Source organism: Diorhabda sublineata, chromosome 5 (assembly GCF_026230105.1).
Source record: "Diorhabda sublineata isolate icDioSubl1.1 chromosome 5, icDioSubl1.1, whole genome shotgun sequence".
In the NCBI taxonomy this organism is placed as follows: Eukaryota; Metazoa; Arthropoda; class Insecta; order Coleoptera; family Chrysomelidae; genus Diorhabda; species Diorhabda sublineata.
The window spans coordinates 7,502,230-7,527,808 of record NC_079478.1 but is presented as its reverse complement, the minus strand read 5'-3'; the positions used below and the strand labels follow the sequence as shown (position 1 = coordinate 7,527,808).

Genomic DNA, 25,579 nt, shown 5'->3' with positions numbered 1-25,579 from the left:
AAAGTTTAAACTATGGTTTGAACTCTAGTTCTCGACGCGTCGCAAATGTTGATAATTTCTTCATCATCATCGTCAAGTGCATCAAATATAAAGTCTAAATATTCAATTATTTTATAAAACCCTTTATAATATTGTAAAAATGTGAAAAATTTTATAATGGATCCTCCGTTCCTTGTTAAACTGATGTTTAAACTACCCCCAGACCGCCGGTAACGTTTAAACCGTAGTTTGTCGGTAAACTCCATCTATAAAACGTGAAAAAGTTGACATCTGTAGTTTAAATTTAGGTTTGAGCTTTAAACTTCACTTGTTAAATTGCCTACGATTAGTTGTTATTCAGTGATAACAATATTGCGGATTTTCGATGCCAGTGCCCTCGATGGTACGTGGCAGAACAAATCTATTTTCGCGGTACATTTAAATTTACAACAGTGAATATCTACTCTATTCTATGTTATTAATTTTCATCCAGTTCCTGAATTCACGATAAAAAATACCTGAAAATGGAACACGTGTAAAATAAGCAACTTTTTTCTCTGTGTACGTATAATAATCAACGCTTTATAAAATCGTTTTTCCATAAGATCAGAAGGTGAGGTTATTTGCATTTCTCACCAATATTCTAGTCACATCTAGTAATCATATTTCTGTGCCTTAAAATTGTAGGATTATATTTGCCAAGTCAAACATGTAATATACTTCCAAATTTTTCAAAAAGCAGTTTTTGCATAAACATTTAACACGAGCCCATGGATTGAAAAATGACAATAAAAATTCTGTTCATTGGTTAGGTTAGGTTAGATTAAATTGTTTCTAATACAAGTTATATTTGTATCTAATTTATAAGCCCCTGCCTTTTTTTGGTTGGATAGCTTCGAGCATGTAAGTTTCGTTATTAATCCTCGGATAGTTTCTACTTTCTATATACTTTTTTTCATTACAATTAATGGTAATTGATAAAATTAATTAGATTGTTTTTCAAAAATACGTTATTGTGGGATGACGTCACAACTAGACGCCATATTATCTTGGGGGACAAATATTGCGTTATTTACATTGAAATTATGGTTATATTGGTGTGTTATTTTCATTTTTTTGTGGCTAAAGATATTCATTTTAATCAAAAGAGTGCTCCTAACAATAATTCTCTATACAAAAATTAAGTAAAGTCTTCTTTTTCTAAAACGAAAATACAGCAGACGTCTCAAATCACGTTACTCAAAATGACCTATAAATGTGAAACTGTAACTAAATTTAAATCTGGGATACTTCCGGCTATAGTTTTCGAAAAGTCCTTATAATACTTGGTAAGAAGGATCGCCTATCAGTTGATCGACTTGTATATTAAGGGAGGAAGGATGCCATCTTCCTATCTTATGGCCACAACTGGATACTTTTATAAGTTTCCAGTAAACGTGATTCAGATTACTTTTCAAAAATGCAGATTATAATCTGGTTAAGTCGATCATAGTTGCCAAAAATCCCTATAGATAAGAAGTTGGAAAGATTGAGGGTTTATATATAGATCATAGAGTTAAATTCAACGCTGTGTGTCTATGGATACTTCGAACATTCTAGCCAACATTATTCTAGTTAAGTACTTAAACTGATTAAAAACAAATATTTGACGTTTTGAACCTATCTATCAAAAGTTACAAATAAATTACCACAAACATTTTAAATAAGAAACTCAACTTGCAAGTATTATCCTACATTATTTGAAAAAGATGTCCAAAGAATAGAAGGTTTAATTTATTTTCATACAGAAACTATATTTCGTAATACCAAAATTACAGATGGAGAGTAAACTTAGAAAATGGAGAACTAAACGAGACTTTATAAAACTGCTACAATCTCGTGAAAACAATGCCGAAACCTCCAAATTTTTCAAACAACATTCACAATTTACAGACAGTTTGATAAAGCGGCTTGGTTTGGAATTTGAATTAGAAGGTCACCAAGGTTGTGTTAATTGTCTAGAGTGGACCCCAAATGGACAGTAAGTTCATAGGATGCTTTTTAAATGAATATTATATTTGTAATTTTTTAGACATTTAGCATCTGGTTCTGACGATACAAATGTCATATTATGGGATCCTTTTAGACATAAGAAATTACATGTAATACCAACACATCATATTGGAAATATTTTCTCCGTTAAGGTAAACAGTTTTATCTTCAGTCTTTGGGAATTGAAATTAATCATCTATATCTGTAACTCAAGAAGTTTATAATTTATATTTTAACATAGTTTTTAGGAACTTCTTGTTCTGAATTAGCAACAGCTTCTGGAGATTGTAGAGTTCTTGTACAGTCCATACCTACAGCTATAGCTAAAGGACCTCCAATTCTTGAATGCAGCTGTCATGTTAATAGAGTAAAAAGATTGGCAACTTCTCCAGTTGAACCGTCTTTGTTCTGGTCTGCAGCTGAAGATGGACTCATTATGTAAGATGAATCACCTATCCATGGACAGTTATCTTCATTTATTTGTTTATTTTCTAGTCAATATGATCTAAGAGAACAACATGATTGTTCTTTATCACAAATAAAAGTTTTAATTGACCTTAGCGATAATTTTGGAGAAGTAAAATGCATAGCAGTTAATCCAACAAAACCACACTACATTGCAGTTGGGGCAAATGACTGCTACATTAGATTATATGATAGAAGAATGTTAAGACCATATATTCTCAAACATGAGGTATAATATTCTTAAATTATCAAAATCCAATATTCCAAACTATTTTTTTTAAGCGTAATCATTTTAATTTCCGTATTGATTATGGCAGTAGTAAGACACCTAAAAAGGAAATGGAAACAGAAAATTGTGTTCAATATTATGCTCCAGGCCATTTGGCAGTTGAAAATGCAAGTGTTAGTAGCTTCAAATTAGCTGTTACTAACATATCTTTCAATTCTGCTGGGTCCGAAATGTTGGCCAATATGGGAGGTGAACAAATTTATCTATTTGACATTAATAATTCTAGGCATATAAAAGATATTCAGGTGCCTCAGTTTTTCAATAAGAAACAGTTGCCTGTATGCAATCAGTGTTACAATTTGGTAAGATATTTTACAATAAATTTAATTTCTTTATAGGTATACAATATACAGAGTATACCACAATGAGCAGAGTTGATATACTGAATAATATCTAAATTATCTATAGAAATTATTCAGGCAAATAAATTTTTTGTAAAAGGCTGGTTTCCTTTATACATGATACAGATCAGTTCATTGGGCATACCCTATATATTTAATAAATAATGGAAATATAATTTAATAATTTATGTCATACCTTTAGTCTGATTATTAACAGATATAGTTGGTTTTATATTTGTTATTTCCTTTTAGGAAGGAAATGGTTTTCTAAATAAACCTAAAATAAATCAGTTTCCTGAGGAAAATTGCGTTTGTTTTTATATAGACAGAGCAAATCAGTGTATTAAACGAAAATGGTAAGTATTTGACTTAATTTACTGCCCTATTTACATTCAATTATGCATGAAGCATATAACATTCAAAGCAGGTAAAAAATATGCTCCTCAAACTGACAGTAAAAGATGTGGCTTCCAATTAATCTACTAAATAATTAAGTTTATCTTTTTTAAGGATGGGTGATTTGTATAATGCTGCACGAGACTTTTTACATGTAATTCAAAATTGGCCTAGCAAATTGCAGGCTTATGTAGGCCTAATAGAATGTCTTTTAGAACTGAAATGGACAGCTGAAGCTAAAAAATGGTTGGATTATTTTTCAGCTTTACCAGAAAATAGTAATAATCCACAGGCAAGTATCAATTAAAGTTGCATTTTTATTTTATATTATATTAGGTAATTTATGTTGTAGATAAATTTGTTACAAGTGAAACTGGAAAAGCTCTTTGCCTCCAATCAACCCAAAGAAAAAGACATGGACGTTTCAGAAGATAAAGATAGATATTTTAGAAAAGTAGATGAAAATGAACAAAAGAAAAGGTTGGAATCTTTAGATTTTGAAAAGAGATTTTTAGGCCATTGTAACACTACGACTGATATCAAGGAAGCTAGTTTCTTAGGTAAAAATGCCAAAATATGGTGTGAAAATATAAATTTTATAATTTAAATTAGGTTAGGTTAGTTAGTTTACATCATTTTTGACAAATAACACCAACAAAAAGAAATTCATAAGACCAAAGTAGGTCTTAACCTTTGTACAAGAATACACAAAAAAATGGGTTTGCAAAAAGGAGAGAGAAGTAATTTTACACTGTTATTTCCAAAGGCTATTGTGTCCCTCATCAGTACTGCCCTGTTGACTGGACCATCTACAGCTCGTTCTCCAGTTCTTGAATTGTAATGATCTCCATTATCTGGGATAGCTTCAAGGAGGTCATGTCCTTGCTTCTAAAAGTTTCGATAGCATTCACTGTGTTATCTTCAGATGGTAGGGCATTTTATAACAATTCCTTTTCATGAAACTCTTGTAGTGAATTTTCCTACATCATAGGCCACTAAAAGGTTTTTGCCTTCCTTTGCTGGTAAGTATTTTGGTCTCGATGCCTAAATGATCAGTAACCAAAAATGAAAAGACCTTTTGTTATTGCATTGAGTTCCTACTGCAATTCCACATCAGCTTTATCAGTTTCTTTCCATTTCTACACATCTTACGATGGCAAATATTTCTCCTTGAAAGGTATTCCAAATATTTTAGCGTCAAATCCTGTTCTATAATATCTTCCAATTTAATCTTCTTATTTTATTAATAATTACGTCATTTGGAAGATTCAATGCTGAGATGTACTTGGTCCAAGAGAACCCTCTCATTGGCAGAGTATTTGAAAACTTTACCATCTGGTGAAGATATGGAAGACTCAATAAACAATAATAGTATTGGACTTAATATAGAAGTTTTAAGAGTAGACTAAAATATCTCGGCTAAATATTGACGTTTCTTTCAAAATAATTTTGGATTGACTTTTTAGGTGATGACGGAAATTATGTATGCGCTGGATCAGATGAAGGAATAATTTTCATTTGGGAAAGAAAAAAATCTAAAATTGTAACGGCTTTATTTGGGGACGTATCCATAGTTAACTGTATTCAACCACATCCCAGTGCCTGTTTTATAGCTTCCAGTGGCATAGACTCAGGTGTCAAACTCTGGTCTCCACTTCCAGAACTTGTAAGTTTTAATTATTCTTTTAATATGTAGTTGTCTGTTGTTCTTATAAATTTTTATTTAAAACATTATTTCCAGGACGATTTTGTAAATCCTCGTGTAGTAACCGACGTTCAAGCAGTGGTAGAAGCGAATCAGAATAGAATGGCGATGGACCCTTTGGAATCTATGTTAGTTAACATGGGATATACCATTCCGGGAGTACACATGTCTAATGAGGTACCTTCTTGTCAGACATGTTAGTTGTGGTTCATTGTTCGCTCATATAATATATAAATATACAAAGAAGGATGCTTTGCAGAAAGTTGTCTTTTAATATAAATAACACATATTTCTTTTTTATTTATATGGTTAAATTTCACATTTTTATAGTGAGATGTAATATTAAAAATCTTTTAATTCCCGAGTGTGTTTGAACACGTTCATTGTCTTTGATGTTTTGGTTGGTTTTAACATACTAGCTGACAAAATGACTTGGAATGAACTTTGTCGGGACCTATGCAATATAGATCTACAATATCTCGAGAAAAATATAATGAAATCTTTTGTTTCTGACATTAAATTTTACAAATCATATTTACACAAATTGATATTTATATGTATTATCTCAGAAGATTATTAATCTGCCCACCGTTTTATTTGATTTGCGGGGTGAAATTTTTTGGAATAGATACATATTGAATAGAAGGTTACAATGGCTAGGTCACTTAGAATGAATGGACTAAGACAGACTCATGAAATAAGTTGCATGGAAGATATCAGAGGGTAAGAGGAAAAGAGCTAGATTAAAAAATGGTGGAAGGAAGTAGTGGAATAAGACCTTAAAGGAAAAAATATCCAGAGCTGGAGGGAAAAAGGAAGGGACGAAAGAAGTGAAGGAGAACCTAAATGCTCTGCAGATAAGCCTATATATAAAAACATATTGAATGCTTTCAAAATTTATATATTTAGTGAATCTTCGTCATAAATAGTTTTTAATCGTTTTTTTCTGTTTTATTGTTTTTCTTCAAATATTTTTGTAACTTTTGTGGAAATACTGCCTAACGCCGTTTTATTTGGCTAAGTGAAATAGGGTGGGCCAGAATAAATTTTATCAAAACTTATTAAAAACCATTGTATGTATAAAGAAATTGTCATTTATTTTTTATAATTTCAGCACTAATACCTAAAGTTTTGATTCACTTTTTTTTTCGGCAATAAAACAGTAGATACACCTCCATTCTTCATACACTGAGTAAACTGATTTCCAGCTTTGCCTTGATTTCTTACTTGACGTTGGTCTCCAATCTTGTAGGACGATTCACATTCTCGGGATTTCAAAGAACCCATGCCACTCCAAAACGTTCCTAATTGAGATAAGATGCGATTGGAAAACAGATATCAATACTCTTTTAGTGTGATATTGTACTATCTTATTCAAACAAATTTTCCGTTAAATCCAACTCATCTAGCAATGGGAACAAATCTTGTAATATGTTTACATACCAGTTAGAGTTAACTGTCACTTGAAAGAACCAGGGACCAAAGATTCCATTCCATACTTGCCTGCACATTGTGACTTTAGGAGAATACAAAGACAGTTTCTCGATGATTGGTGGAACTTTATTTAATTTTTTTTAACGTCCCACAGAAATGAAAATGAATTTCATCATTACAACAACAAATAGATTTCAACGCATGATGTCAGGAAAAAGTTTGTCTTCCAGCATCTCTAACTAATCCACTAGCGCTCCGCTATGGCGTCAATCTAACTTTTATGAGGATATTGTTACAACTATTTCATTAAAAACATGAAATATATTTTTTAAATTAATCAGAAAGTAAGTGTTATTTTTTGAAAGATCTGCTTTTTGAATTGGCATCTTTATATTTACCATTGTACAGTTGCATAATTTTTTTATTATATTGAATTTATCCATTTTTGACAGCGAAAATATAATTTATCTCCTTTTATTATGAGGTACATAGTTTTGGGATTCTATTTGATATTGTTTTTTGTTCTGAAGTATAAGATTTGAATTAATATTTCTATTATTAAAATATTTTTTGTTTTTAAAGTAACAAAATTTCTAATACTTTATAGTTTTTTATTATATTTTTTTGTACACATTTCAATAAAATCTTTGTTACCTATTATATTATGATATTAAAAAACAAAAACGTGTACAGCATTGTAACGGATAGTGTTTTTAGATACGTGAGTTATCGTTTATTTATTGCTTTAAATTTTTTACAATTTTATTGTTAAACTTTATTAAAAAAAAATAAAATGAAGTGAAAAAATTATTTGTTAAATTAGTATACCATCCTTTTCCGGATAAACTCTAAATACATACATGTTGGAAACCAGAAAATAATAAAATAAGATAATGGGAAACATGAATTGAAAATATTGATGCTTTAACAGCTAATGGAGCATCTAGAGTAGAAGATCAATTAATAAATGTAGTTATTATCAATTAATTAAATTGTATTATTCATAAATCTTCAATGTGATATCTGCAACTGTGTTAAATCGATCTAAAAGTTGTCCCAGTGTTTTGCAACAACTGTTAACACAATTTGTGAAATGTATGATGCAGTATTTACTTATTCCAATAATTGCGACAGATGTAACATGGTGCAATAAAATGAATAATTAAATTGATTAATACTTACTTACAATTGTATTGTTGAATATAAAGCTGTTATAATTTGTCTATGTACATATATATCATGAGGATGAACAAAACTCGAGAAGAAGTAATATAACTAAAGAGGAATTGGTAGCAGCAATAAAACAGCTAAAGAATAGGAATGCACCGGAACAAGATAAAATCATATCCGAGATGATGAAGAACAAGGGAGAAAAAGCGACCTTATTACTACTATAAATTTTCAACATAGTATGGATAGAAGAAATGATCCTTGAAGATTGGAAAATGGATTTGATGCTACCAGTGCACAAAAAGAAAAACAGAAAAGACTGTAAAATGTTATAAAGGAATATCCCTGTTATGTACACCACTAAATTATCGAAAAGAGACTATGAGCTAAAATAGAACCAACTTTGAAAGAGACGCAAAGTGGATTTCGGAAAAGCAGAAGTCACTAAATGCCTGTACAAAGAAAGAAGGTAATAAGCAGAAACATGAAGTCAGAAACGTTCACAACATAATAAGGATAGTGACAAGGAGGCAATCTGACTTCATTACTGTTCATAGCTAACCAGGATGAATCAATTAGAAGTGCTGAAAATAGTAAACCACTTCATAATGGATACCGACAACTAGAACGTATTAACATATCGGATATAGAAGATATAATAATCATAGCAGAGAATAAGAAGGATCTACAAGAAAATTAAATTTGATGCACAGCTTGAATTGTAGTTTTAGACGAAACGTTCCTTGGACAACAATAATCAATTCGCTGTTATTGGCTTGTTGCAGTACTAGTTGTCTACCCATAAAATGGTAAAAAGACATTGGGATTAAAAATATAGTTCCAGTTGCTATGATTCATACACAGAACAAACTCAATAAGGTCGACTTCAGCAACACAAATTTTGTTCTGCCACTTACCAATCGTGACGTTAATGTAATAAAAAGGTGTCATTACTGTCAATGTCAATTGTCAAGATAAATATTTAATTGTTTGAATTTCCCAAACGCCTTTCTGTTAATGACTGTATAGTAAACCAAGAACATTCATATGCTATAAATCAAGGCATAGTAGACACTGATATGATCGTCGAAGTGCATCATGTTGAAAGTCCGTGTGTTCATGCCTGGCAATTTACCTGTGGAAGAGCCATTGGAGTTTTTAGACTCCATTGTTACAGAGAAAATTTAGTAGTTTTGACAAATAAAACTCGAGTATGTTCTGTGGATTCATATAAGTACCTTGTGCATTGAAAAAATATCAATGAAAAACATTTTTATATTACAAATTCGTTATAAAGACAACATTAAATAAAATAAATTACTACGTACATTTATTACAGAAATATTTTTCATTAAATATATAATTATCTATAAAAATATAAAAAACCAACAAAATATGGCGTGTACGTAAAAATATTTATATACTTTATACAAAAATGTATTGAAAAATTTAGATAATCATGTAGCTTATGTCATAAGGATTTTGTTATGACAATAAGCTGTTTTTAAGAAATTGAAAACATCATAGGCAATTTTACAATTGAAGTATAAACAACAAACGTCAGTTTAAAACACAGATCGACTATTTTCACGTTTTATAGATGGCATTAACCGACAAACTTCGGTTTAAACGTTACCAGTGATATGGGGGTAGTTTAAATTTTAGATAATATAATATTGAGAATTCCAACCCAGCTTTTTCAAATTGATAATGTTTTTAACGATATTGCCTTGAGTAATGAAGGATGTTTGGAGATGTGTTTGCTTAAAACAAAATTTTCTCATATTATTGGATTCAGAGACCAATTGGAAATATGCATTATTACTTAATGAAAAAAAAATATAAAACGGCTTAAAAAGGATATATACCTAATAAGGAAGAAGTGTTTCCATAGTATTCGTATTTTTTATTCAATTAATCATGTATCTTGTATTTGGGATACTGCAACGAATTAACAATTAATTTGTGACATGTTTTGAAGTTTGACACTTGACATAAAGGTTGAGAAGTTTGTTGTAATTGATTTTTGTGTACCAAGCTCATGAGCGTCGAGCCCTCAAAGTGCTTAATAAATTGGAAAGCAATTTATGACAATGCTTATGAGAATTAACAGTAGACAGCCATTTAAGGGAAATAAATAATTTTTAATTAAAAAAAAAACAAACCATAGAAATACAGATCAACCCGTCCCATTTATCCACCGGTCTACAAGTGTAGAAAGGATCCTATCATATGACTACGACCCGATTAATTCGATTAGTTTCTCAACAACAATGCGATCGGTCCCTAAACTGATTTGGAATTTGACCCATGAACAAAGGCGGTGGATAACTTACCACATTATGTAGTATACGTGTCAATGGGTATGTATGAATGCTGTTAATAAAGAAAAAGCTTTCGCTTGAATGTTTCTTGGGCTATTCGTCTTTTAAAATAACTATAATTACTTGACGTTTCGCCAACTTTTGCGGTTGGTATTTTCAGAAGATGTCTGTTGCTCCGATTGATATTTACTGAGTCAGCCCTAGAAAGCCTACAAATAATTTAATATCTCTAAGCTTCCCTACGAACTGTTGTAGTATGTGCTGCTCATTCGTGTGATTCTAGTAAACTCATTTCATCTTTTTAAAATAATTAAATCGTTTGTATATTTTTATCCTCTAGAGTACAAGGAAACATTAACAGAATTATTGATTGCCGATTTATAAAATCCAAGATTTATTTGACGACCGTCACTTTTAATGGCATAATCTTAAAGCTACCGATATATTTTTTCGTCAGAAGGATACGTAGCTATAAAATACGGTTGTGTATTTGTTTGATACGGCATCCTTCCCATGGTAGAATAACTGGATGGCCTTAGAATTTGTCCCGATGCAGTAACTTTATGTGGCAATGTTGCAGAATATGCTGCTGCATACGGTGGAACCGCGTAAACTGATGGAGCACCTTTAACGCTACACGCACAGCTACTTCCAGGTCCTACTACACCAACCATCGGATTAGCAGTAGCCAACGGACCTCCCCTATACTGATTACTAGTCATTCTTAGTCTTATAATACATATTATTATTATTAATATGGCTATGAAAGCTACCACTCCCCCCACAATACCTATAATTAATGTATCATCATTTGTAATTGGAGTTTGACCCGCTTGAGCTATTTTTGGTTTAATTTTTTCTGTTGTAGGCATTGACCATATGATATCTGGTTCCGTTTGTTTTGGATGAACTTTAGAGCCTTTTGTAAAACCAGATGTCGAAGGTGAAGCAGTCGACGGTGTGATTTTCCTCGGATCACAAGTCAGTTCGTCATCCCCGATTTCCACCAACAACTTCCCTGTTAATATACAAGAATTGTTATGACCAAAATAATGAAAATATATTTTATTACCTTTGAGATGTTGCGGTGCAGAGCATTTGATAGTAGTCATGTGCGATGGCAGCCATCTTCTTAAAGCTCTGGAACTACAATCGCAGATAATTGGATTGGTTTCTAAACCAATCATTTTTAAATCTCCTCTTCGATCTTCAAAAGTGGATAAAAGTTGTGGGTTAATGGTGGTTAACTGACTGCCAGTGACATCTAGTATAATTTTCGTTGATCTGGGTACGGGAAAAAACAAAGCTGGAGGAAGGGTCGTTATTGAAGTGTTCATCAAACGAATCACTATTTCAGATCCTAAAAAATGTTGATGATTAAACGCTTTGAGTGTTTACAAGAGTGGTGCAATGAGAAATATATTTATAAAGTTTGTTCAAATCCGTCTGAAGACCGTCATTGGTAAGGTGACGATTCTGCGCAATAGAGATTACGTGTTCCAACCGGGCAGTTACCGTTAAACAAATGATTCTGTTTTGTGTTCCAACCGACTTAGGTATCGTTTCCAAGATAGACTTTTCGGTACTTGGTAGAGCAACTACTATTACCAGAATCCTGCATAGCCGGAGACTATGCAGAAAATATCTTTTAGAGCTTTCAGACTTCATTCGATTCCTCTACGGATGTTTTAAATACTCGTACTCTCAAGTCTACGGATGTTTATAAGTAATTTCAAGGGCAGCGCGTGCCTAGACAAGCGAGAGGGAAAGACAGTACCGCCATCTTTTAGCAACAAGCGGAAATATTCTATTATTTTTGTCGAGAACGATAGAATCTACCAGGCACTTCGAGTATAGACTAGAACTTTCCTTAACCATATAAATCGAATGCGTCGGCTCGACGAGAGTCAGTTGAGTCGAGTAATCTAAGCGATACGGTTGGAGAAGGATTTTAATTGAAGCACCTATTTATGTGAACAGATGTTTTTCGTTATGAAAATAAATTAGAACAAACATCGCAAAAGACTTACGATTGTACATCTCCAATCAATTCTTAGAATAACTACAACTAATATGATAACTGACATCAATGAGCTTGTCAAAAACAACATAATTACCTACCATCTTTAATAACTATAATTTAATAAATAAAATGTTATAATAATTCAGTTCTTTTTTTTTATTTTCAATTTGGCCCACCTACGAATTATAAATTTATACCTATGTACCGTGTGTACCAAATTTTTAAGTTGAAGGAGTTGCAAAAAAAATATTTATTTATCCCTACTTTAAGGCCCTATAATTCCTCAGAAATGCTACTCAGTAAATTGTCTCAAATCGTCATATTTTAGGCTCCCCTATACATTCTGAGTACATCAGGACAACAACAAAATTTCATAATTTTCAGATAACCCTCGTAGATTAGAGAAAATATCCAAATTAAAAAATATTTGCAACGATGATGAATCTTTGTTTTAAATTTTTTTCACTAACAGCTAAAAACTGTCTGAATAAACCAATAATTAAAATCGCCACATGTCTTAACAAATAACAAAAAAATTTAATCTTTTTCTGGTCTGAACACAATAAAATTGAAACTTAAGCAAATATTTTAAGTAGTTGTTAAACACGAGTAAATTCACGAAGATGACCAGATGACTTTCATACTAGTTTAGGTAGAATTGTACGCTGTTTATTCTTACCTTTGAGACCTGATAAAGTACCAGAAGAAATGCTCCGCAGTCTCGAACCTCTAATTCCTATTTCCTTAAGCCTCGGATGTAACAAAGATTGTAATTGGTCTTTACCTATTGCCGAATCTTTAGTTTCTATATTCAATCTTTCTAGAAGAGGCATGTTCTGTAACAAACCTTGTATATCTAAGTAACCTAATTTCGGATACCAGTATGCGTCTAATGAGGAAAGGTTTGGAACCGCTTTAAAAGCATTCTTTTCTATTCTACTACATTCATTCAAAGAATGCAATCGCAAGTACCTAAAAAATAATTATATTTTCGAAAAATTTTCCAATAAAACGACAAAACTTAATTCATCTATAAAAGCGAGTTTTGTTTTCATCCACTTTTACATTTTAAGAAACCTCATCAGAAGTTTATTGGAGTATGATAGGCAAGTTCGGTTAGACGACTTCAAAATGATTTACCAATTATCGGTCAATTGCTCACAAAATGTTGAAACATGTCTAAATTAATGTAGAAACTGTTTACGCAAGTCTGATCTTCTCAATCATAAGATCTTCCTTGATCGAAATGAAAGATATTTAGATGACCAAAATCACTTTCTATCTTCAAATAATCCCACACTTTTATAAGCAAAGCTATGACACTAAAGGCTCCTCCACACTCTCGCGAGAATCTCGTGAGACCGCAAGAAACATGTGAGAAATGCGAATGTGGAACCGATTCGCGTATTTTTCTCAAGTTCTCGCGCGTTCTAAGCGTAACTTGGACAAACGAACTTGAAGTTTTTAGAATATTTTCAAGCGGAACCGGTTTTATGGAATAAAAATTTTAAATAATGCGTGGAATCGTCCAAGTGCGCTGATGGAAGTACCTCTTGATGAATTAAAAAACAAAAAAACTTCGTCAGAGGGTATAAAAATGAAGTTAAGAAATCAGAAAACTCTGATCTAAGTAGGTAAGTCCTTTACATACATTACGGAGTTTCACAAACCTTCAAGTACTCCAGCCTCTAGGCAGCTAACTTCAGATACGAACGCTCAAAATCAGTCAACCTTTTGAACTTGTAAAGTAGACCTAGTGCTCTAGTCACAATTAAGACTTGAGCAGACTACGTCGAAAATTAAGAATTTGTTTTTAAATCAAATGTATCAAATCAGAAGAAATTGATAAAGTCATTTAAAGACATTACGATCACCATCTTCTAGGAAATCAAATCGTTATTCAAAGGCAAAAATCACGGAAATCGGTTGAGTTTGTGTAAATAGAAAGCAGAGAAATAGATAAAGTCATTTAAAGATATTACGAGCAGAAAATATCAAAAAATCCTATTAGATGCAAATTGGCAGTCGATAGTGGAATAATACAGCAGGTATCAAGATTCAATTACCTGGGAGTGAATATATCTAGTAGAAGAAACCTGAAAGAGGAGGCACGAACACAAGCGATAAAAGCATCAAAAGTCAACGGCTGTCTGAGAGATATAGTGTGGAGAAACAAAGTGATGAGCTCACAGAGCAAGAGCAGAATCTATAAAACCTATTATCACATATGCCTCAGAAACCAGAACCGAGACATCAACAACAAAAAGAATAATGAGAACCATAGAGATTAAAATACTGGGAACTATCAAGGGCGTCACCCGCAGGGACCGAATAAGGAGTGATGACATAGAAGAAGAGTTGGGCTTGCAGGATGTGGTGGGATGGGTCAGGGCACAAAAAAGATTATGAAGGGATCACGTAGAAATAATGCCAGAAGACATATGGGCAAAGTGGGCTGAAACTCAGAGACCGAACACACGCAGACCTGTAGACAGATCACCAAAGAGGTGGTACGAGAGCTGGAGTTCAGCTTCTCAGGAAGATCCAGGAAGAGGACCAAAGGTATCCTTATACAAAGGCAAGAAACACGGAAACCGTTTGAGTTTGTGTAAGGGGAAAGAAGGTTCAGTGCTTAGTTATATAGTTACAATGAAGAAGTGAGCAGACTATGTCAAAAATTAAAAATTTATCCCAGAAGAAATTGATAAGGTCATTTAAAGACATTACGAGCTCCATAAAAATATTAACTTAAGTGCTTCAGAGTCTAGAGAACCAATCCAAGGTACGAAGGTTGAAAATACGTAAACCGTGGGTGTGTAGCCACAACAAAGAAGTGAGCGAGATAAAACATGAAAAGAACTATAAGTTCGGAATTCCACTGATACACTGATACACGCACTTTAATTTAATTTGCAACTAAAAAGCTAAGTTGCAATGAAATAAACCGGTGAAACTTTTTGTGAAATAACTGATTTTATTTAATTATGATCTGATAACATAACGCTTGAAGATATATAAAATCTAATGCTATATTCAAAAGATATATACACAGGTACTTCTGGTATGCATGCGTAAACTTACCTGAGTTTGTTGAGTCCATCAAAATCATTATTGGATATGGAAACAAGAGGGTTTTGTGAAATATCCAAGGTTTGTAGATTATGTAGTAATTTCCAAATAAGCGAGAAATTAGACAAATCCTGTATGTTATTGTTAGACAAATCTAATCTTTCCAGCAAAGTAATTCGTTCAAAACTATCGACATCAAAAACTGATATGTTATTTTGTGATAAATTCAAATATTTCAGAAAAGGCGTTTCTAGCCTTGGAATTCTGTTTATGCCAGTTGCTGCCAAATTAATTTCTCTGACGGTTTTAGGTTCGCTTAAAATGTTCGTAATGGCGTTTGGTGATAGAGGATTGAAAGAAAAGTCTAATTTTTTTATATTCACCATGACACTATCATCCGCTGGTATTTCTCGTAATTTATTGTGAGATAAATCTACGGAATTAACGAAAAAGTATTGTCGTTGCAATGATTTTAACGGTGCGATTTCGAACTGGTTTCTAGCCAAGTTTATATTTTCCAGCATTTGTAGTCTCACTCGTTCGAAGATAGTTTCCGGTAGATCCGCTAATAAATTTCCTTCGAGATTCAACAATTCCAATCGGACTAAACCTTCAAAAGTTCTATCGCCTAATCTGTCTAATTTATTATAACTGAGATCGAGTATTTGTAATTGAGTTGAGTTGTGGAATGCCATATCGCTTATTAATTCTAATTGATTATTTGTTAAAATTAAATATCTTAGACGAGGCAATTTTGCGAAATCTAACTCTTCTATAGTTTTCAGTTGGTTATGAGACAAATCTATGTATTCTAAAAATTGGAGGTTAGATATGAGCTCGGCTGGGAAAAAATTGAATTTATTTCGGTTAGCTCTTATTTCTTTTAGTCTCGGATGTATTCTAAATGATGAAGGGAAAAGGTAGCTCAATTGATTTTCCGATATATCCAATATTTCTAAACTGCTTCCTGTGTTGAAAAATTCTCCTTTGAATGATGTTAGTTGATTTCCTCTTAGGAACAATTTTTTTATGTTCATTATATTTACAAACGAGCCTAGTTTTATATTGGTTATGTTATTAAAAGACAGATCTATAGTTGATATATTAGACATGTTACTGAATGCACCTTCTGGTAATTCTAAAATATTATTATGAGTTAGATAAATTTCCTTAAGACTTTTAGATTTCATAAGAAATTCGGGAGGAAGCGATTTAATGCCCGCGTAACTCAAATCTAACACCTCTAATTCGGTCAGTTTGTGTAAAAGTGATACTGGAATATTCGTTAAATGTATATTTCTGCTTATATTCAAGTATTTCAAAGATGGTAATAAGGTAAAGAAGTTCCTCGATATATCAGTTAAGTGATTATCGCTTAAATCCAATTTTTGTAACTTGGATAAAGTTAGAGCGGTACCGGCTAAATTCGTTATACGATTCTGCGATAGGTCCAAATTTAGTAAGATATTTTCCAAACCAGAAAACGCGTCCGAATTTAACGAACTTAACAAATTCCTCGATAAATCTAAATTTTCCAATTGGTTGAAATTTTGGAACGAAGCCGACGGTAATTCTCTGACTATATTTTTTGAAATAATTAGTGTGGTGATTTTATCAGCTACGGATCGTAGAATATCTGCTGATAGAGCCGCTACTCTATTATAATCTAATTGTAAAGATGTCAGTTTCGGTAAGCGACCTAATGCAGATGCAGGAATTAGAAGAATGTTATTGTCTTTCAAATTTAGGAACTCCAAGTTATCTAGTCCCTCAAAAGCATCATCTTCAATCTAAAAATGTGAAAAATAAGATTAAAGGTATAAGTTTCTTTTTTCATTTACTATATATGATTTTGGAACATTCCAAAAACGTTAAATTGGAAATATAAATTGATGTTCTTAACAAATAAATGTGATTCTTACCTTCACCAGTTTATTAAATAGGAAAAGATTGGTCATAATATAGTTTGAAAGGTTTCTTATATAATTTTCAAGTTTAGTGCAAAAATTAATAGAGAAACTAAAAATTTGTGACTACCGATATTTAGTAGAAAACACTCTTCTTAAATTTTGGTGTCGTATATTATAGTTGTGTGTGACTCTATTATTGTTATTAATCTTGTAACCAAATTTTAATTTTCTCGTTTAAGATAGACAAATTAAAACAAATATTTATAACTGGATATGACTTTATCGTTTCACAAAATATTCTTTATAAATATCTACTTTTACAACCAACTTTTCGAACCAACTTTCAGAGCAATTATTCCATTCCGATTGAGGCACCTCCAAAAGCTCGCATTGTTGTAGAATGATTCGTCTTCTGCGATTGGTTTTCATGATTTTTTCTAGCACTTCTGTTGTTTAGTTTCGAGGTTAGATCTTATAGACGAATTTTGAAGCACTGCGATTGCTTTTTTTCGGTATTTCTTTGCACGAGCTTTATTTGATCGATTGTCAAATTATGCGGTATCCAACGCAAGCAAATCTTTTTGACAGCCAAATGTTCATGCAACATTGAATGTAGGCGAGTGGAACTAATGCCCAAGTATGTCTCAATCTCATTGCATGACGAAATTACAAAATCAGTTCACGCACAGCATCAATGTTATCAACAACACAACGTTTTATATATGTTTATAATTTAAATCATCTTGATTTTAGGTCTCTTTCGTTATAAAATTATTAATTTTTTTTATAATTTGTTGTTATACTCGATACAGATTCCCGGGAGGTGCTTGCTAGAGGCTCCCGACTCGAGCTTTAGCAAGCGGAGGCTGCAGGAGCTCTATCTATCCACACTCTCGTTATTCACTTTATTTTCATCCTCACATCTTTTTGACTCGCACCCGAAAAACCGACACGAAGCGGAGTGACAGAGAATAGTGGTGAGGGAAGGCGAGAGGATTCATTCACGTTCCTTCGTGGAGAGTCTGCATTAGGCAATAAATACGTTAATTACCTCAAGTTATGTCTTGTTTACTATATAGGGTGTCCCACGAATAGTTAAAAATATCTGTATATGGCAAAATACTTATAGTAAAATCATGAAAATTTCTACGTTTGGGTTTTCGGATACGATCTTTTTAACTAAAATATTTTAAAAGATGGCCAACTTCCGGTTCCACCGGAAGTCGACTGTAACTTTGTTATTTTAAATAGAATACCCTGTATATTAATAAATTTTTGAAATCTACGTAAAATTTTAGTATACTTTTGTCTCAGAACTTTTTTCGAAAAAGGCATACTTTTTGAGTTATTAATTTTTTTGTAAAAAATTGGACCACTGCAGACCCTTATAAAATATTTTTTTACGAGGATACCCTTAAATATATGAAAATGGTTTCTAATCGGCTGCTTTTAGCAAGGTCAGACGTAGTTGAATCTATGTTGAAAAATTCTTCGTTTTATACAGGGTATGTATAAAAAGTGTTCAAAGTTTAACGCCATAAATATCAAATTTCTTCATTTTTTAAATAGAACCACCCGGTTTTTTCTATTTTAATGCATTCAGAGGTAAAAAATAAGGCAAATTCATATAATTACGTAGTGAATTACACTCTGTATGATTTTATGTAGGTATAATTAAATTTCATTCATACATATAGCGAAATGACTAATTGATTTCTATCGCCGGTGTAAACAGTAAATTTAATACTGTATGTTCAAATACAAAACCAGAAATCTCAATCTTCCTTTAGAATCATCTGAAGAATGTGCTTGTCCTTCGTGATCCTACAATTAAAAAGATAAGCCTCGCCAGAAATCCCAATACTGCTAAAGTTAACTGAAATTAGTTTTCTTGTCTACCGGTTAGTTAATAACCTCGCCTCGTATATTAAATCTTTTTTAAAGCTGAAAAATTGGTAAAATTATAATTATAAACTATAAAACCATAACCTACACAAAAATTTCTGTATATCTTCCAATCAAATTCCAAACACTGTTCGGATCAGTTGATTGTTCGGATTAGCCGAAATAATTGAAATAATCCAAAAGAATGAAATTTGACGTGTATAGTGTTGAACTTCCTCTCATGCTGCTAATTCTTGAGCCATCAAACATATCATTATTGTGACTTCCAGTCTATTATAGACACCAGAAAAGGTGTTGGATGGATGGCAAATTATTTAAAGAATGGTTTCATGATTTGTGCAGTCTGTGCCTTTTTACCACCAAATGTGACACCTTTACTACAGCCCATGGATCAGGGAGTTTTGCAGACGATGAAGTTGAAGTACCCTTTTTCAAATCTTTAATTGAAGACGATACCCTCCCTTTGGTACATGTTGTCTACTGGGCAGCTGAGTCTTGGGAAAATGTTACAGTTGTAGCATGAAGAAAATCTTAAAATCTCGTAAACAATGGACATCTTTGGAATTTGAAGAACAGTCAACAAAAAATGACACCGTTAACATTGTTTCTACTGCTACAGAGAAAGTCTCGCATAATGGGGTAGCAGTCGCACTTGACCTTACTTTTCGCTACTTTGGGCAACAGTCTACTGTCACACCCGCGGATGTCATATTCATGAGAAAATGGCGGAACTACGCGGCGATAAACAGACTGTTAAAGCTGCAACAAATGACGATGAGGGATTTTATGTTCAAAAAGTAACCTAAGTTTATTCTTTTCTTCAGTACGGTATGTACCTACAATCTTTTTGACTGCATATTCCTTCTTTTGTTTATCGTTTGCGTTGTGTCAATTTAGTCTGTACTTATTAAATAAACTATTCCTACTTCATTTTCATTTCTTTTCAACATAATTCACCTTTCCGATTGATTTGTACAAACAATTTCTGGAACGTATTCAGATTACCCGTGTTCGGACTAACGGGACTCAAGTGTATATTATAAACATTTAAAAAAAGTCGAACAGAATTCCTTATGAAGTTCTAGTGGTTATGTCAGTGAAAAATTTTATCATTTTTCTAGCATAACCTTTAAATACAACAACAAAGGCATCCAAAAGACTCTAAAGAATGATGTGGTTGCATTAATTCATTACTTCACCTCGAAAGAAGTTATAAATTTAATTAATGCTAACAATGTGGCAGTGCAAAACACTGACTTAAAGGGCCACTGTAAGAATTTTGCGAAAATACCGGCTCTGTTCAATTATGTGCTTAAGACTATCCATAAATAAGATGATTTAGTCATGTCACTATATGTATGAATTGCATATATTTCAATAACTTACCGTTCGTAAAGAATTAACTCCAATGTTCAATTTCCTAAGCTGTTTTAAACCTAAGAATGTACCTGGTACAATATTTGCTAAATTGTTTCTGCTTAGATCCAGTTGGTACAAGCCTTGCAGATTTGCCAAATGACTGTTATCCAAGTTCTGGAATTAAGCATATACAATGGGATCGTAAAGTAATGTAACTTCCTAATAATCTGATTACTGTTAGGTTTAAAAAAAATATTGATTAAACGTTTTTCGAATACTTCGTGCTTTCTGCAAAGTCGATTAGGAGTATACTTATAGGGTGTGAATGAATAGTGTGTATAAGTGAATTTAATTTTAAGTTTTTTTTTTAATGGCACATTAAAGTGACAATTTTTCGCCGAAGCCGCAGGTCGAAATAAAAACATACAATTGTGAATGTGAATTAACATCGTCTGAAATATATGTAAAATAAATACACATACATAGCCACACACGTCAATGCGCGTTTCTAGATGATGGTAGTAGGGATTAGTACGGTGTCTCAAGCAGTTATACTTGACTACTATTGTCAGTTCTATTGTGTCTGTTAGATAGTGAAGAGCACTGCGTGGGTACCTACTTTCATTGTTTTTATATACGGATACGGTATTTGCCAAACCCTACTTCCATTACATCTTGACGTTGTTTTTTGGTCCTAATAAGTTATTGCTTCTAAATGACGGTTTTCGTGAGAAAAAAATTGCGTGGTATGCATTTGCAGTGACGACTGCTTACAACTAGTTTGGATTCAATTCCGCAAAAGAAAAATCGAGGTGGTGGGTTACAACTCTTCACAGATTACGATGTCGATGCACCACTATACAATTTTAATTACACGTTTCAACGTCTTTAACTTTATCAAGACTGAATATCAAACCAATGTGTGGTGCAAGATGTACGATAAGACAAACCTCCTTCAAAAAACCGATAACGGATAATGGTCAAATCCTAATACGAGACAACTCCTTCTATTTAGCTCATCTACATATAGAACGCTGTTGGCTGTATCACTGGCCCCCATGTATGGAGCAGTACTTCTAGGTAATGAGTACTTATAGTACCCATGAAGAATTTGTTTTATAGGATAAGTAGGATAAATCATGAGATGTCATAACGTAAAATGTCGTACATAATACAGTAACTTACCTGGATTAAATTCGAAGATAAATTTAGGTATCGAAGATTCGAAAAGGCTTTTAATGCTATATTGGGAAATTCTACAATATAATTTTGTGATAAATCCAACAACATAAGATTACTTGCTCCCTGGAAAACATCGCTGTTGAACCTAGAAAGTCTATTGTGGGCCAACCTCAAAGATTTTAACCTCTCTAACGGGGATATTGCGTTACTTTCTATTTGCGAAATTAAATTCTTACTTAGATCGATGTGCTCGAGGTAAGGTTGCGATTTAAAAGATTCCGATTTCACCACATCTAAAATAAATCATACTTTAGTAATATTGCTCAATTATGGGATGATTCTGTACAACTATTCGTAACAGCTGTAAATTTAATATCGATGTAGTTCATATCGTAATGTTAAATCATAATTAACATCATTGTTTAATAGTATATTACGTATCAAGAGTTTTAAGTAACCCATTACGCACGAAGTGAAAAATTTTATGAGTACGTGATGGGCTTACAACTCGTGTAACGTACTATACTTTTTATACGCTCATTCATTTTTTGCATTAAATGAAAACCATCACAATTATTTAAACTTTATTATAATACTTGTTAACAATAACAGTTGAACAATTCAGAAACTTTTCGTTTTTTTACTTCTAAAGCCATCCGATTTTCGCTTCAGTAGGGCGATTAGTTTTGGATAATTTGCTATTTTGATGTTATTGTTATTATTAAAGTTTAGTGTAGTTCTTAGCATCGAATAAATGGCCCATAGAGAAGATGACTTCATAGTTTTTGATAATTTTTCCAAACACGCAATTAAAACATTCTCCAAAAAGGATTTAACGTTATGCTTGTGTCACCAATCCATAAATTTTTGATAGATAATTTCTTACCTTTCTTTGGATTTTAGCGGTAACTAATTTTGTGTGGCAGCTTGAGCTTTTTCTAAAATCTCTGGTGGAGTTCTCATAATTTCATCATTTTTACTACTAACAGACATATTCGTAGATAAAGTTGAGAAAATGTTCGTATACAATCATATTTTGTTCAAGAAATTGACAATATAAATGACATTACATTTATTTTTATTATCCTATTTTTAAAGAAATTGTATAATGTGCTGTCTACATTTAGGGGCATCACTCTTTCAATCCTAAATATATCTCGCTAATGCCAAAAGTTTTTATGTTTTTGTATTTGTATAAATAGACCAAATGAAGTCTTACGTAAATAAAAATTTGATTGTAATTTAATTAAACCAAGAAGTTTAAGTTTTCTTCTCAAAACGCACGTGTATGTTATGAGATGTCATTACTTGCATGTTATTGTTAAATGTCATTTACAAGGAATGTTGACAGTGCGATTTTTGACATTTACAAACATGGGCGTAGAAAAAATCTTCTTCTGAACAATCGGACGTTTTGGTTATCACTTTAACTGCGAAAATGTTATTATACATCGATGTAAGTAACATTGAAACCATTCAGAATTAACTGCGCTGTTAGCGTTAACATTTTTGTACCGAATAAGCCCATTAGGTAGAAGGCGTGACTTAGTGGTAATACATAGCATGACGAGGAACCTTGTACGAAAGTAAGAAATAAGTTTCGTTACTTAAAAAATGTAGAACGACGTCAGGTATCACAATAAAAGTTTGACAATCTTGTCGTGTCCCACCACCGTGCCAATTACACGGATGAAATTTGAATAATTTATGGAGAATCCGACTTAGGCCCTCATCTCACTAAGGCGACGCAACGCAACGCGATTATGAATAAATATCTTGACTACGACGGGACACAAAATCGTTCACATCGATTCAATTTATATAGAATCGAATAAGATAGAATTTTTTTCATTTAGACTCAAATCAGATAGATTCCATTCATACAAATGCAATCAAGATTTAAGAAAAAACCAGTGCACATTTGCCCTAATAATTAATCGAATAATGATAATTAAGCTTGTATCTCTGAAAGTAGCTTAACGATCTCAATAGAATAGAACAATATTATAATTTATGAGGTGAGCTAAAAAATTCGTAGACTGGGTAGGAAAAACATTTTTTTTAATAGAATTTGACTGTATTATTCAATAGAATTGCCTTCGTGGGTGTTTTATAGTATGATTTCTCTTCGGCCCCCTAAATAGGATTCAGTAACCTCTTTATCGTCTCAAAATGTTTGTCCAAGGAGTATCCTCTTGAAGTTTGAGAGCATCGTTTTCATTGATTTGTACCACGGTGCATTGTCTTGATAAAACAGCACTTTCTTCTTCTTCATATGGGACCGTTTTTACCTCAATTTCGTCTTTAACACGATCCAATAACACTAAATAATTGGCCCCGTTTATGGTTTTTCCTTTTTAAAGATAGTCGGTGAATATTAAACGTTTTGAAGACGGTTCATCACGTGCAATCTACTCGTTGACTCTCCATTGGACCATGATGTGAAATGACAGAGACAAATTCGGATTTATGGCAATTAAATAGCTCAAAACATTGCTCAGAATCATCAATTCGTTGTTGTTTTTCGATCGATTGTAGCTTGCGCGGCACCCACTTTTAATAGAGCTTTCGCATATCCAAAAATTCATTCACGATATGTCCAACACGTTTCTTTGATATCTTTAAGCTCACAGCTGTCTCAGTCAGCTTCAATTTTCGGTTTTCCGAAATTATTTTTATCGATTTTTTTGATGTTTTCGTCGATGACAGCCTCTTTGGAGCGTTCACTGTATGTAACGTTTTCTGCGTTCATTTAGCCTCGTTTAAACTTAACGAACTCCTTCTAAACAATTGATTTCCTGGGACAGAGTCCAAATAATGCTTATCAAGCTGGGCTTTGGTTTCAATAGTATATTGTTGTCAAAAAGGAATGCTTTATTAACACAGGAAAATTATTTTTACAAATTTTTTCAAATTAACAAAAATGCTTTCGTCAAAACGCTATAACTCACAAACTAATAGTACGACTAATTTGTAGACGTATCTTTTGGAGGTTAGGGTTAATTGAAAATCATATGGATTTATACTAGTACCGTCACCTGTCATCTGTCAGCCTACGAACTTTTCGGCCCGCTTACATTCAGAAATTACTTTATATTTTGTTGTTGTTTATATTTGTACAACTGCCATTGAAAGTGTCACTTTTAATGTCAGTTAACAGTGTTAAAAGTGATTGTTTACGTGAAAGTGTGTTAAAAATATTTTTAACGTGGTTTTGTGATTATTTGAATATTAAAATCCGTTCTGAGTTCAATGTCATTCCAAATTCGCCTATTTTGTTATCAAAATAGGGCAGTTATAAAAACATTGTATGATATTTGTGTAAATAGGGATTTTATTTTATTTGTGAAATTATTCAATCCGTTCCGCAAATTTCGATAGATATTTACCTATTCGATTATTTTCTAGAGAGAGTAGTCTCATTTTCTGCGGGCCGTTCAAAGAATAACTTGGAACAGAACTAAAACTATTTCTTCCAAGATAAAATTCCTAAAAATTGAATAGAATTTAGGAAAATACCATATATGTTTCATATTAAACACATTTACTTGTAAACTATCACATCCTTCCAAAATTCCTTCCTCGATGGCTTTAATACCGTTTCCACTTAAGTCTAAAATTTGAAGATGACTCAATCCGCGAAACTCTGTACTAGAAAAGATCGGATTCAACGTATCACCTAGAAGATTATCGCTTAGTCTAAGTTCGACAAGCGTAGATTTGAGTCCTTGTAGCATTCTTTCCGTTAGTCGTCTCAATGAGTTTCCGGATAGGTCTACGCTTCTTAAAGGAAGGTCAGTTGTTGTGAATACCTATAAATAAAAACAATCAAAATTTAAACATAAATTTTTGTTTCAGAATGTAAAACACGATTACAAAAAAAAAATAACGCCAAGGTGTGATCCTCTCGAGCTCGTACTTTTATTGTACAGTAAGTGGCAAAGGGATAAGTGTTTACTTTCCATTCAAGTTTAATTGACATACTTAAATAAATAAA

The 25,579-nt window shown here is 32.5% G+C and overlaps 2 protein-coding genes across 4 annotated transcripts in view; one reads left to right on the top strand and one right to left on the bottom strand.

Annotated features, from left to right (window-relative positions):
* Positions 1 to 1,622: 1,622 nt before the first annotated feature.
* On the top strand, positions 1,623 to 7,450 carry LOC130444183 (WD and tetratricopeptide repeats protein 1-like). The gene is made up of 11 exons (XM_056779229.1): positions 1,623 to 1,745; positions 1,797 to 1,999; positions 2,051 to 2,162; positions 2,252 to 2,448; positions 2,506 to 2,704; positions 2,758 to 3,066; positions 3,358 to 3,461; positions 3,616 to 3,793; positions 3,854 to 4,061; positions 4,968 to 5,167; positions 5,243 to 7,450. The coding sequence occupies exons 2-11, from the start codon at positions 1,797 to 1,799 to the stop codon at positions 5,405 to 5,407; spliced, it is 1,875 nt and encodes a 624-aa protein (XP_056635207.1). The 5' UTR covers positions 1,623 to 1,745; the 3' UTR covers positions 5,408 to 7,450.
* Positions 7,451 to 9,069: 1,619 nt separating this feature from the next.
* The window catches only part of LOC130444469 (protein artichoke), a 54,015-nt gene continuing 37,505 nt past the window's right edge, over positions 9,070 to 25,579 (bottom strand). For 2 of the 3 annotated variants that reach the window (XM_056779594.1, XM_056779593.1), the window contains 8 exons: positions 25,131 to 25,394; positions 24,972 to 25,071; positions 21,586 to 21,875; positions 20,428 to 20,574; positions 15,239 to 17,016; positions 12,837 to 13,129; positions 11,207 to 11,494; positions 9,070 to 11,152 (listed from right to left, as the gene is read on the bottom strand). In XM_056779594.1, the coding sequence (XP_056635572.1) occupies positions 10,569 to 11,152; positions 11,207 to 11,494; positions 12,837 to 13,129; positions 15,239 to 17,016; positions 20,428 to 20,574; positions 21,586 to 21,875; positions 24,972 to 25,071; positions 25,131 to 25,394 (3,744 nt within the window). In that variant the 3' untranslated portion in view covers positions 9,070 to 10,568. The remainder of the gene's footprint in view (positions 11,153 to 11,206; positions 11,495 to 12,836; positions 13,130 to 15,238; positions 17,017 to 20,427; positions 20,575 to 21,585; positions 21,876 to 24,971; positions 25,072 to 25,130; positions 25,395 to 25,579) is intronic. The other variant, XR_008909957.1, reaches the window with a different exon arrangement.

What these genes read in the sequence shown, in the direction of transcription:
- LOC130444183 (XM_056779229.1), top strand. Translation starts at nt 1,797, where the DNA reads ATGGAGAGTAAACTTAGAAAATGGAGAACTAAACGAGACTTTATAAAA. An exon ending in GAGTGGACCCCAAATGGACA is followed by an intron (nt 2,000 to 2,050) that starts GTAAGTTCATAG and finishes GTAATTTTTTAG; the next exon opens with ACATTTAGCATCTGGTTCTG. An exon ending in CAAGGAAGCTAGTTTCTTAG is followed by an intron (nt 4,062 to 4,967) that starts GTAAAAATGCCA and finishes TTGACTTTTTAG; the next exon opens with GTGATGACGGAAATTATGTA.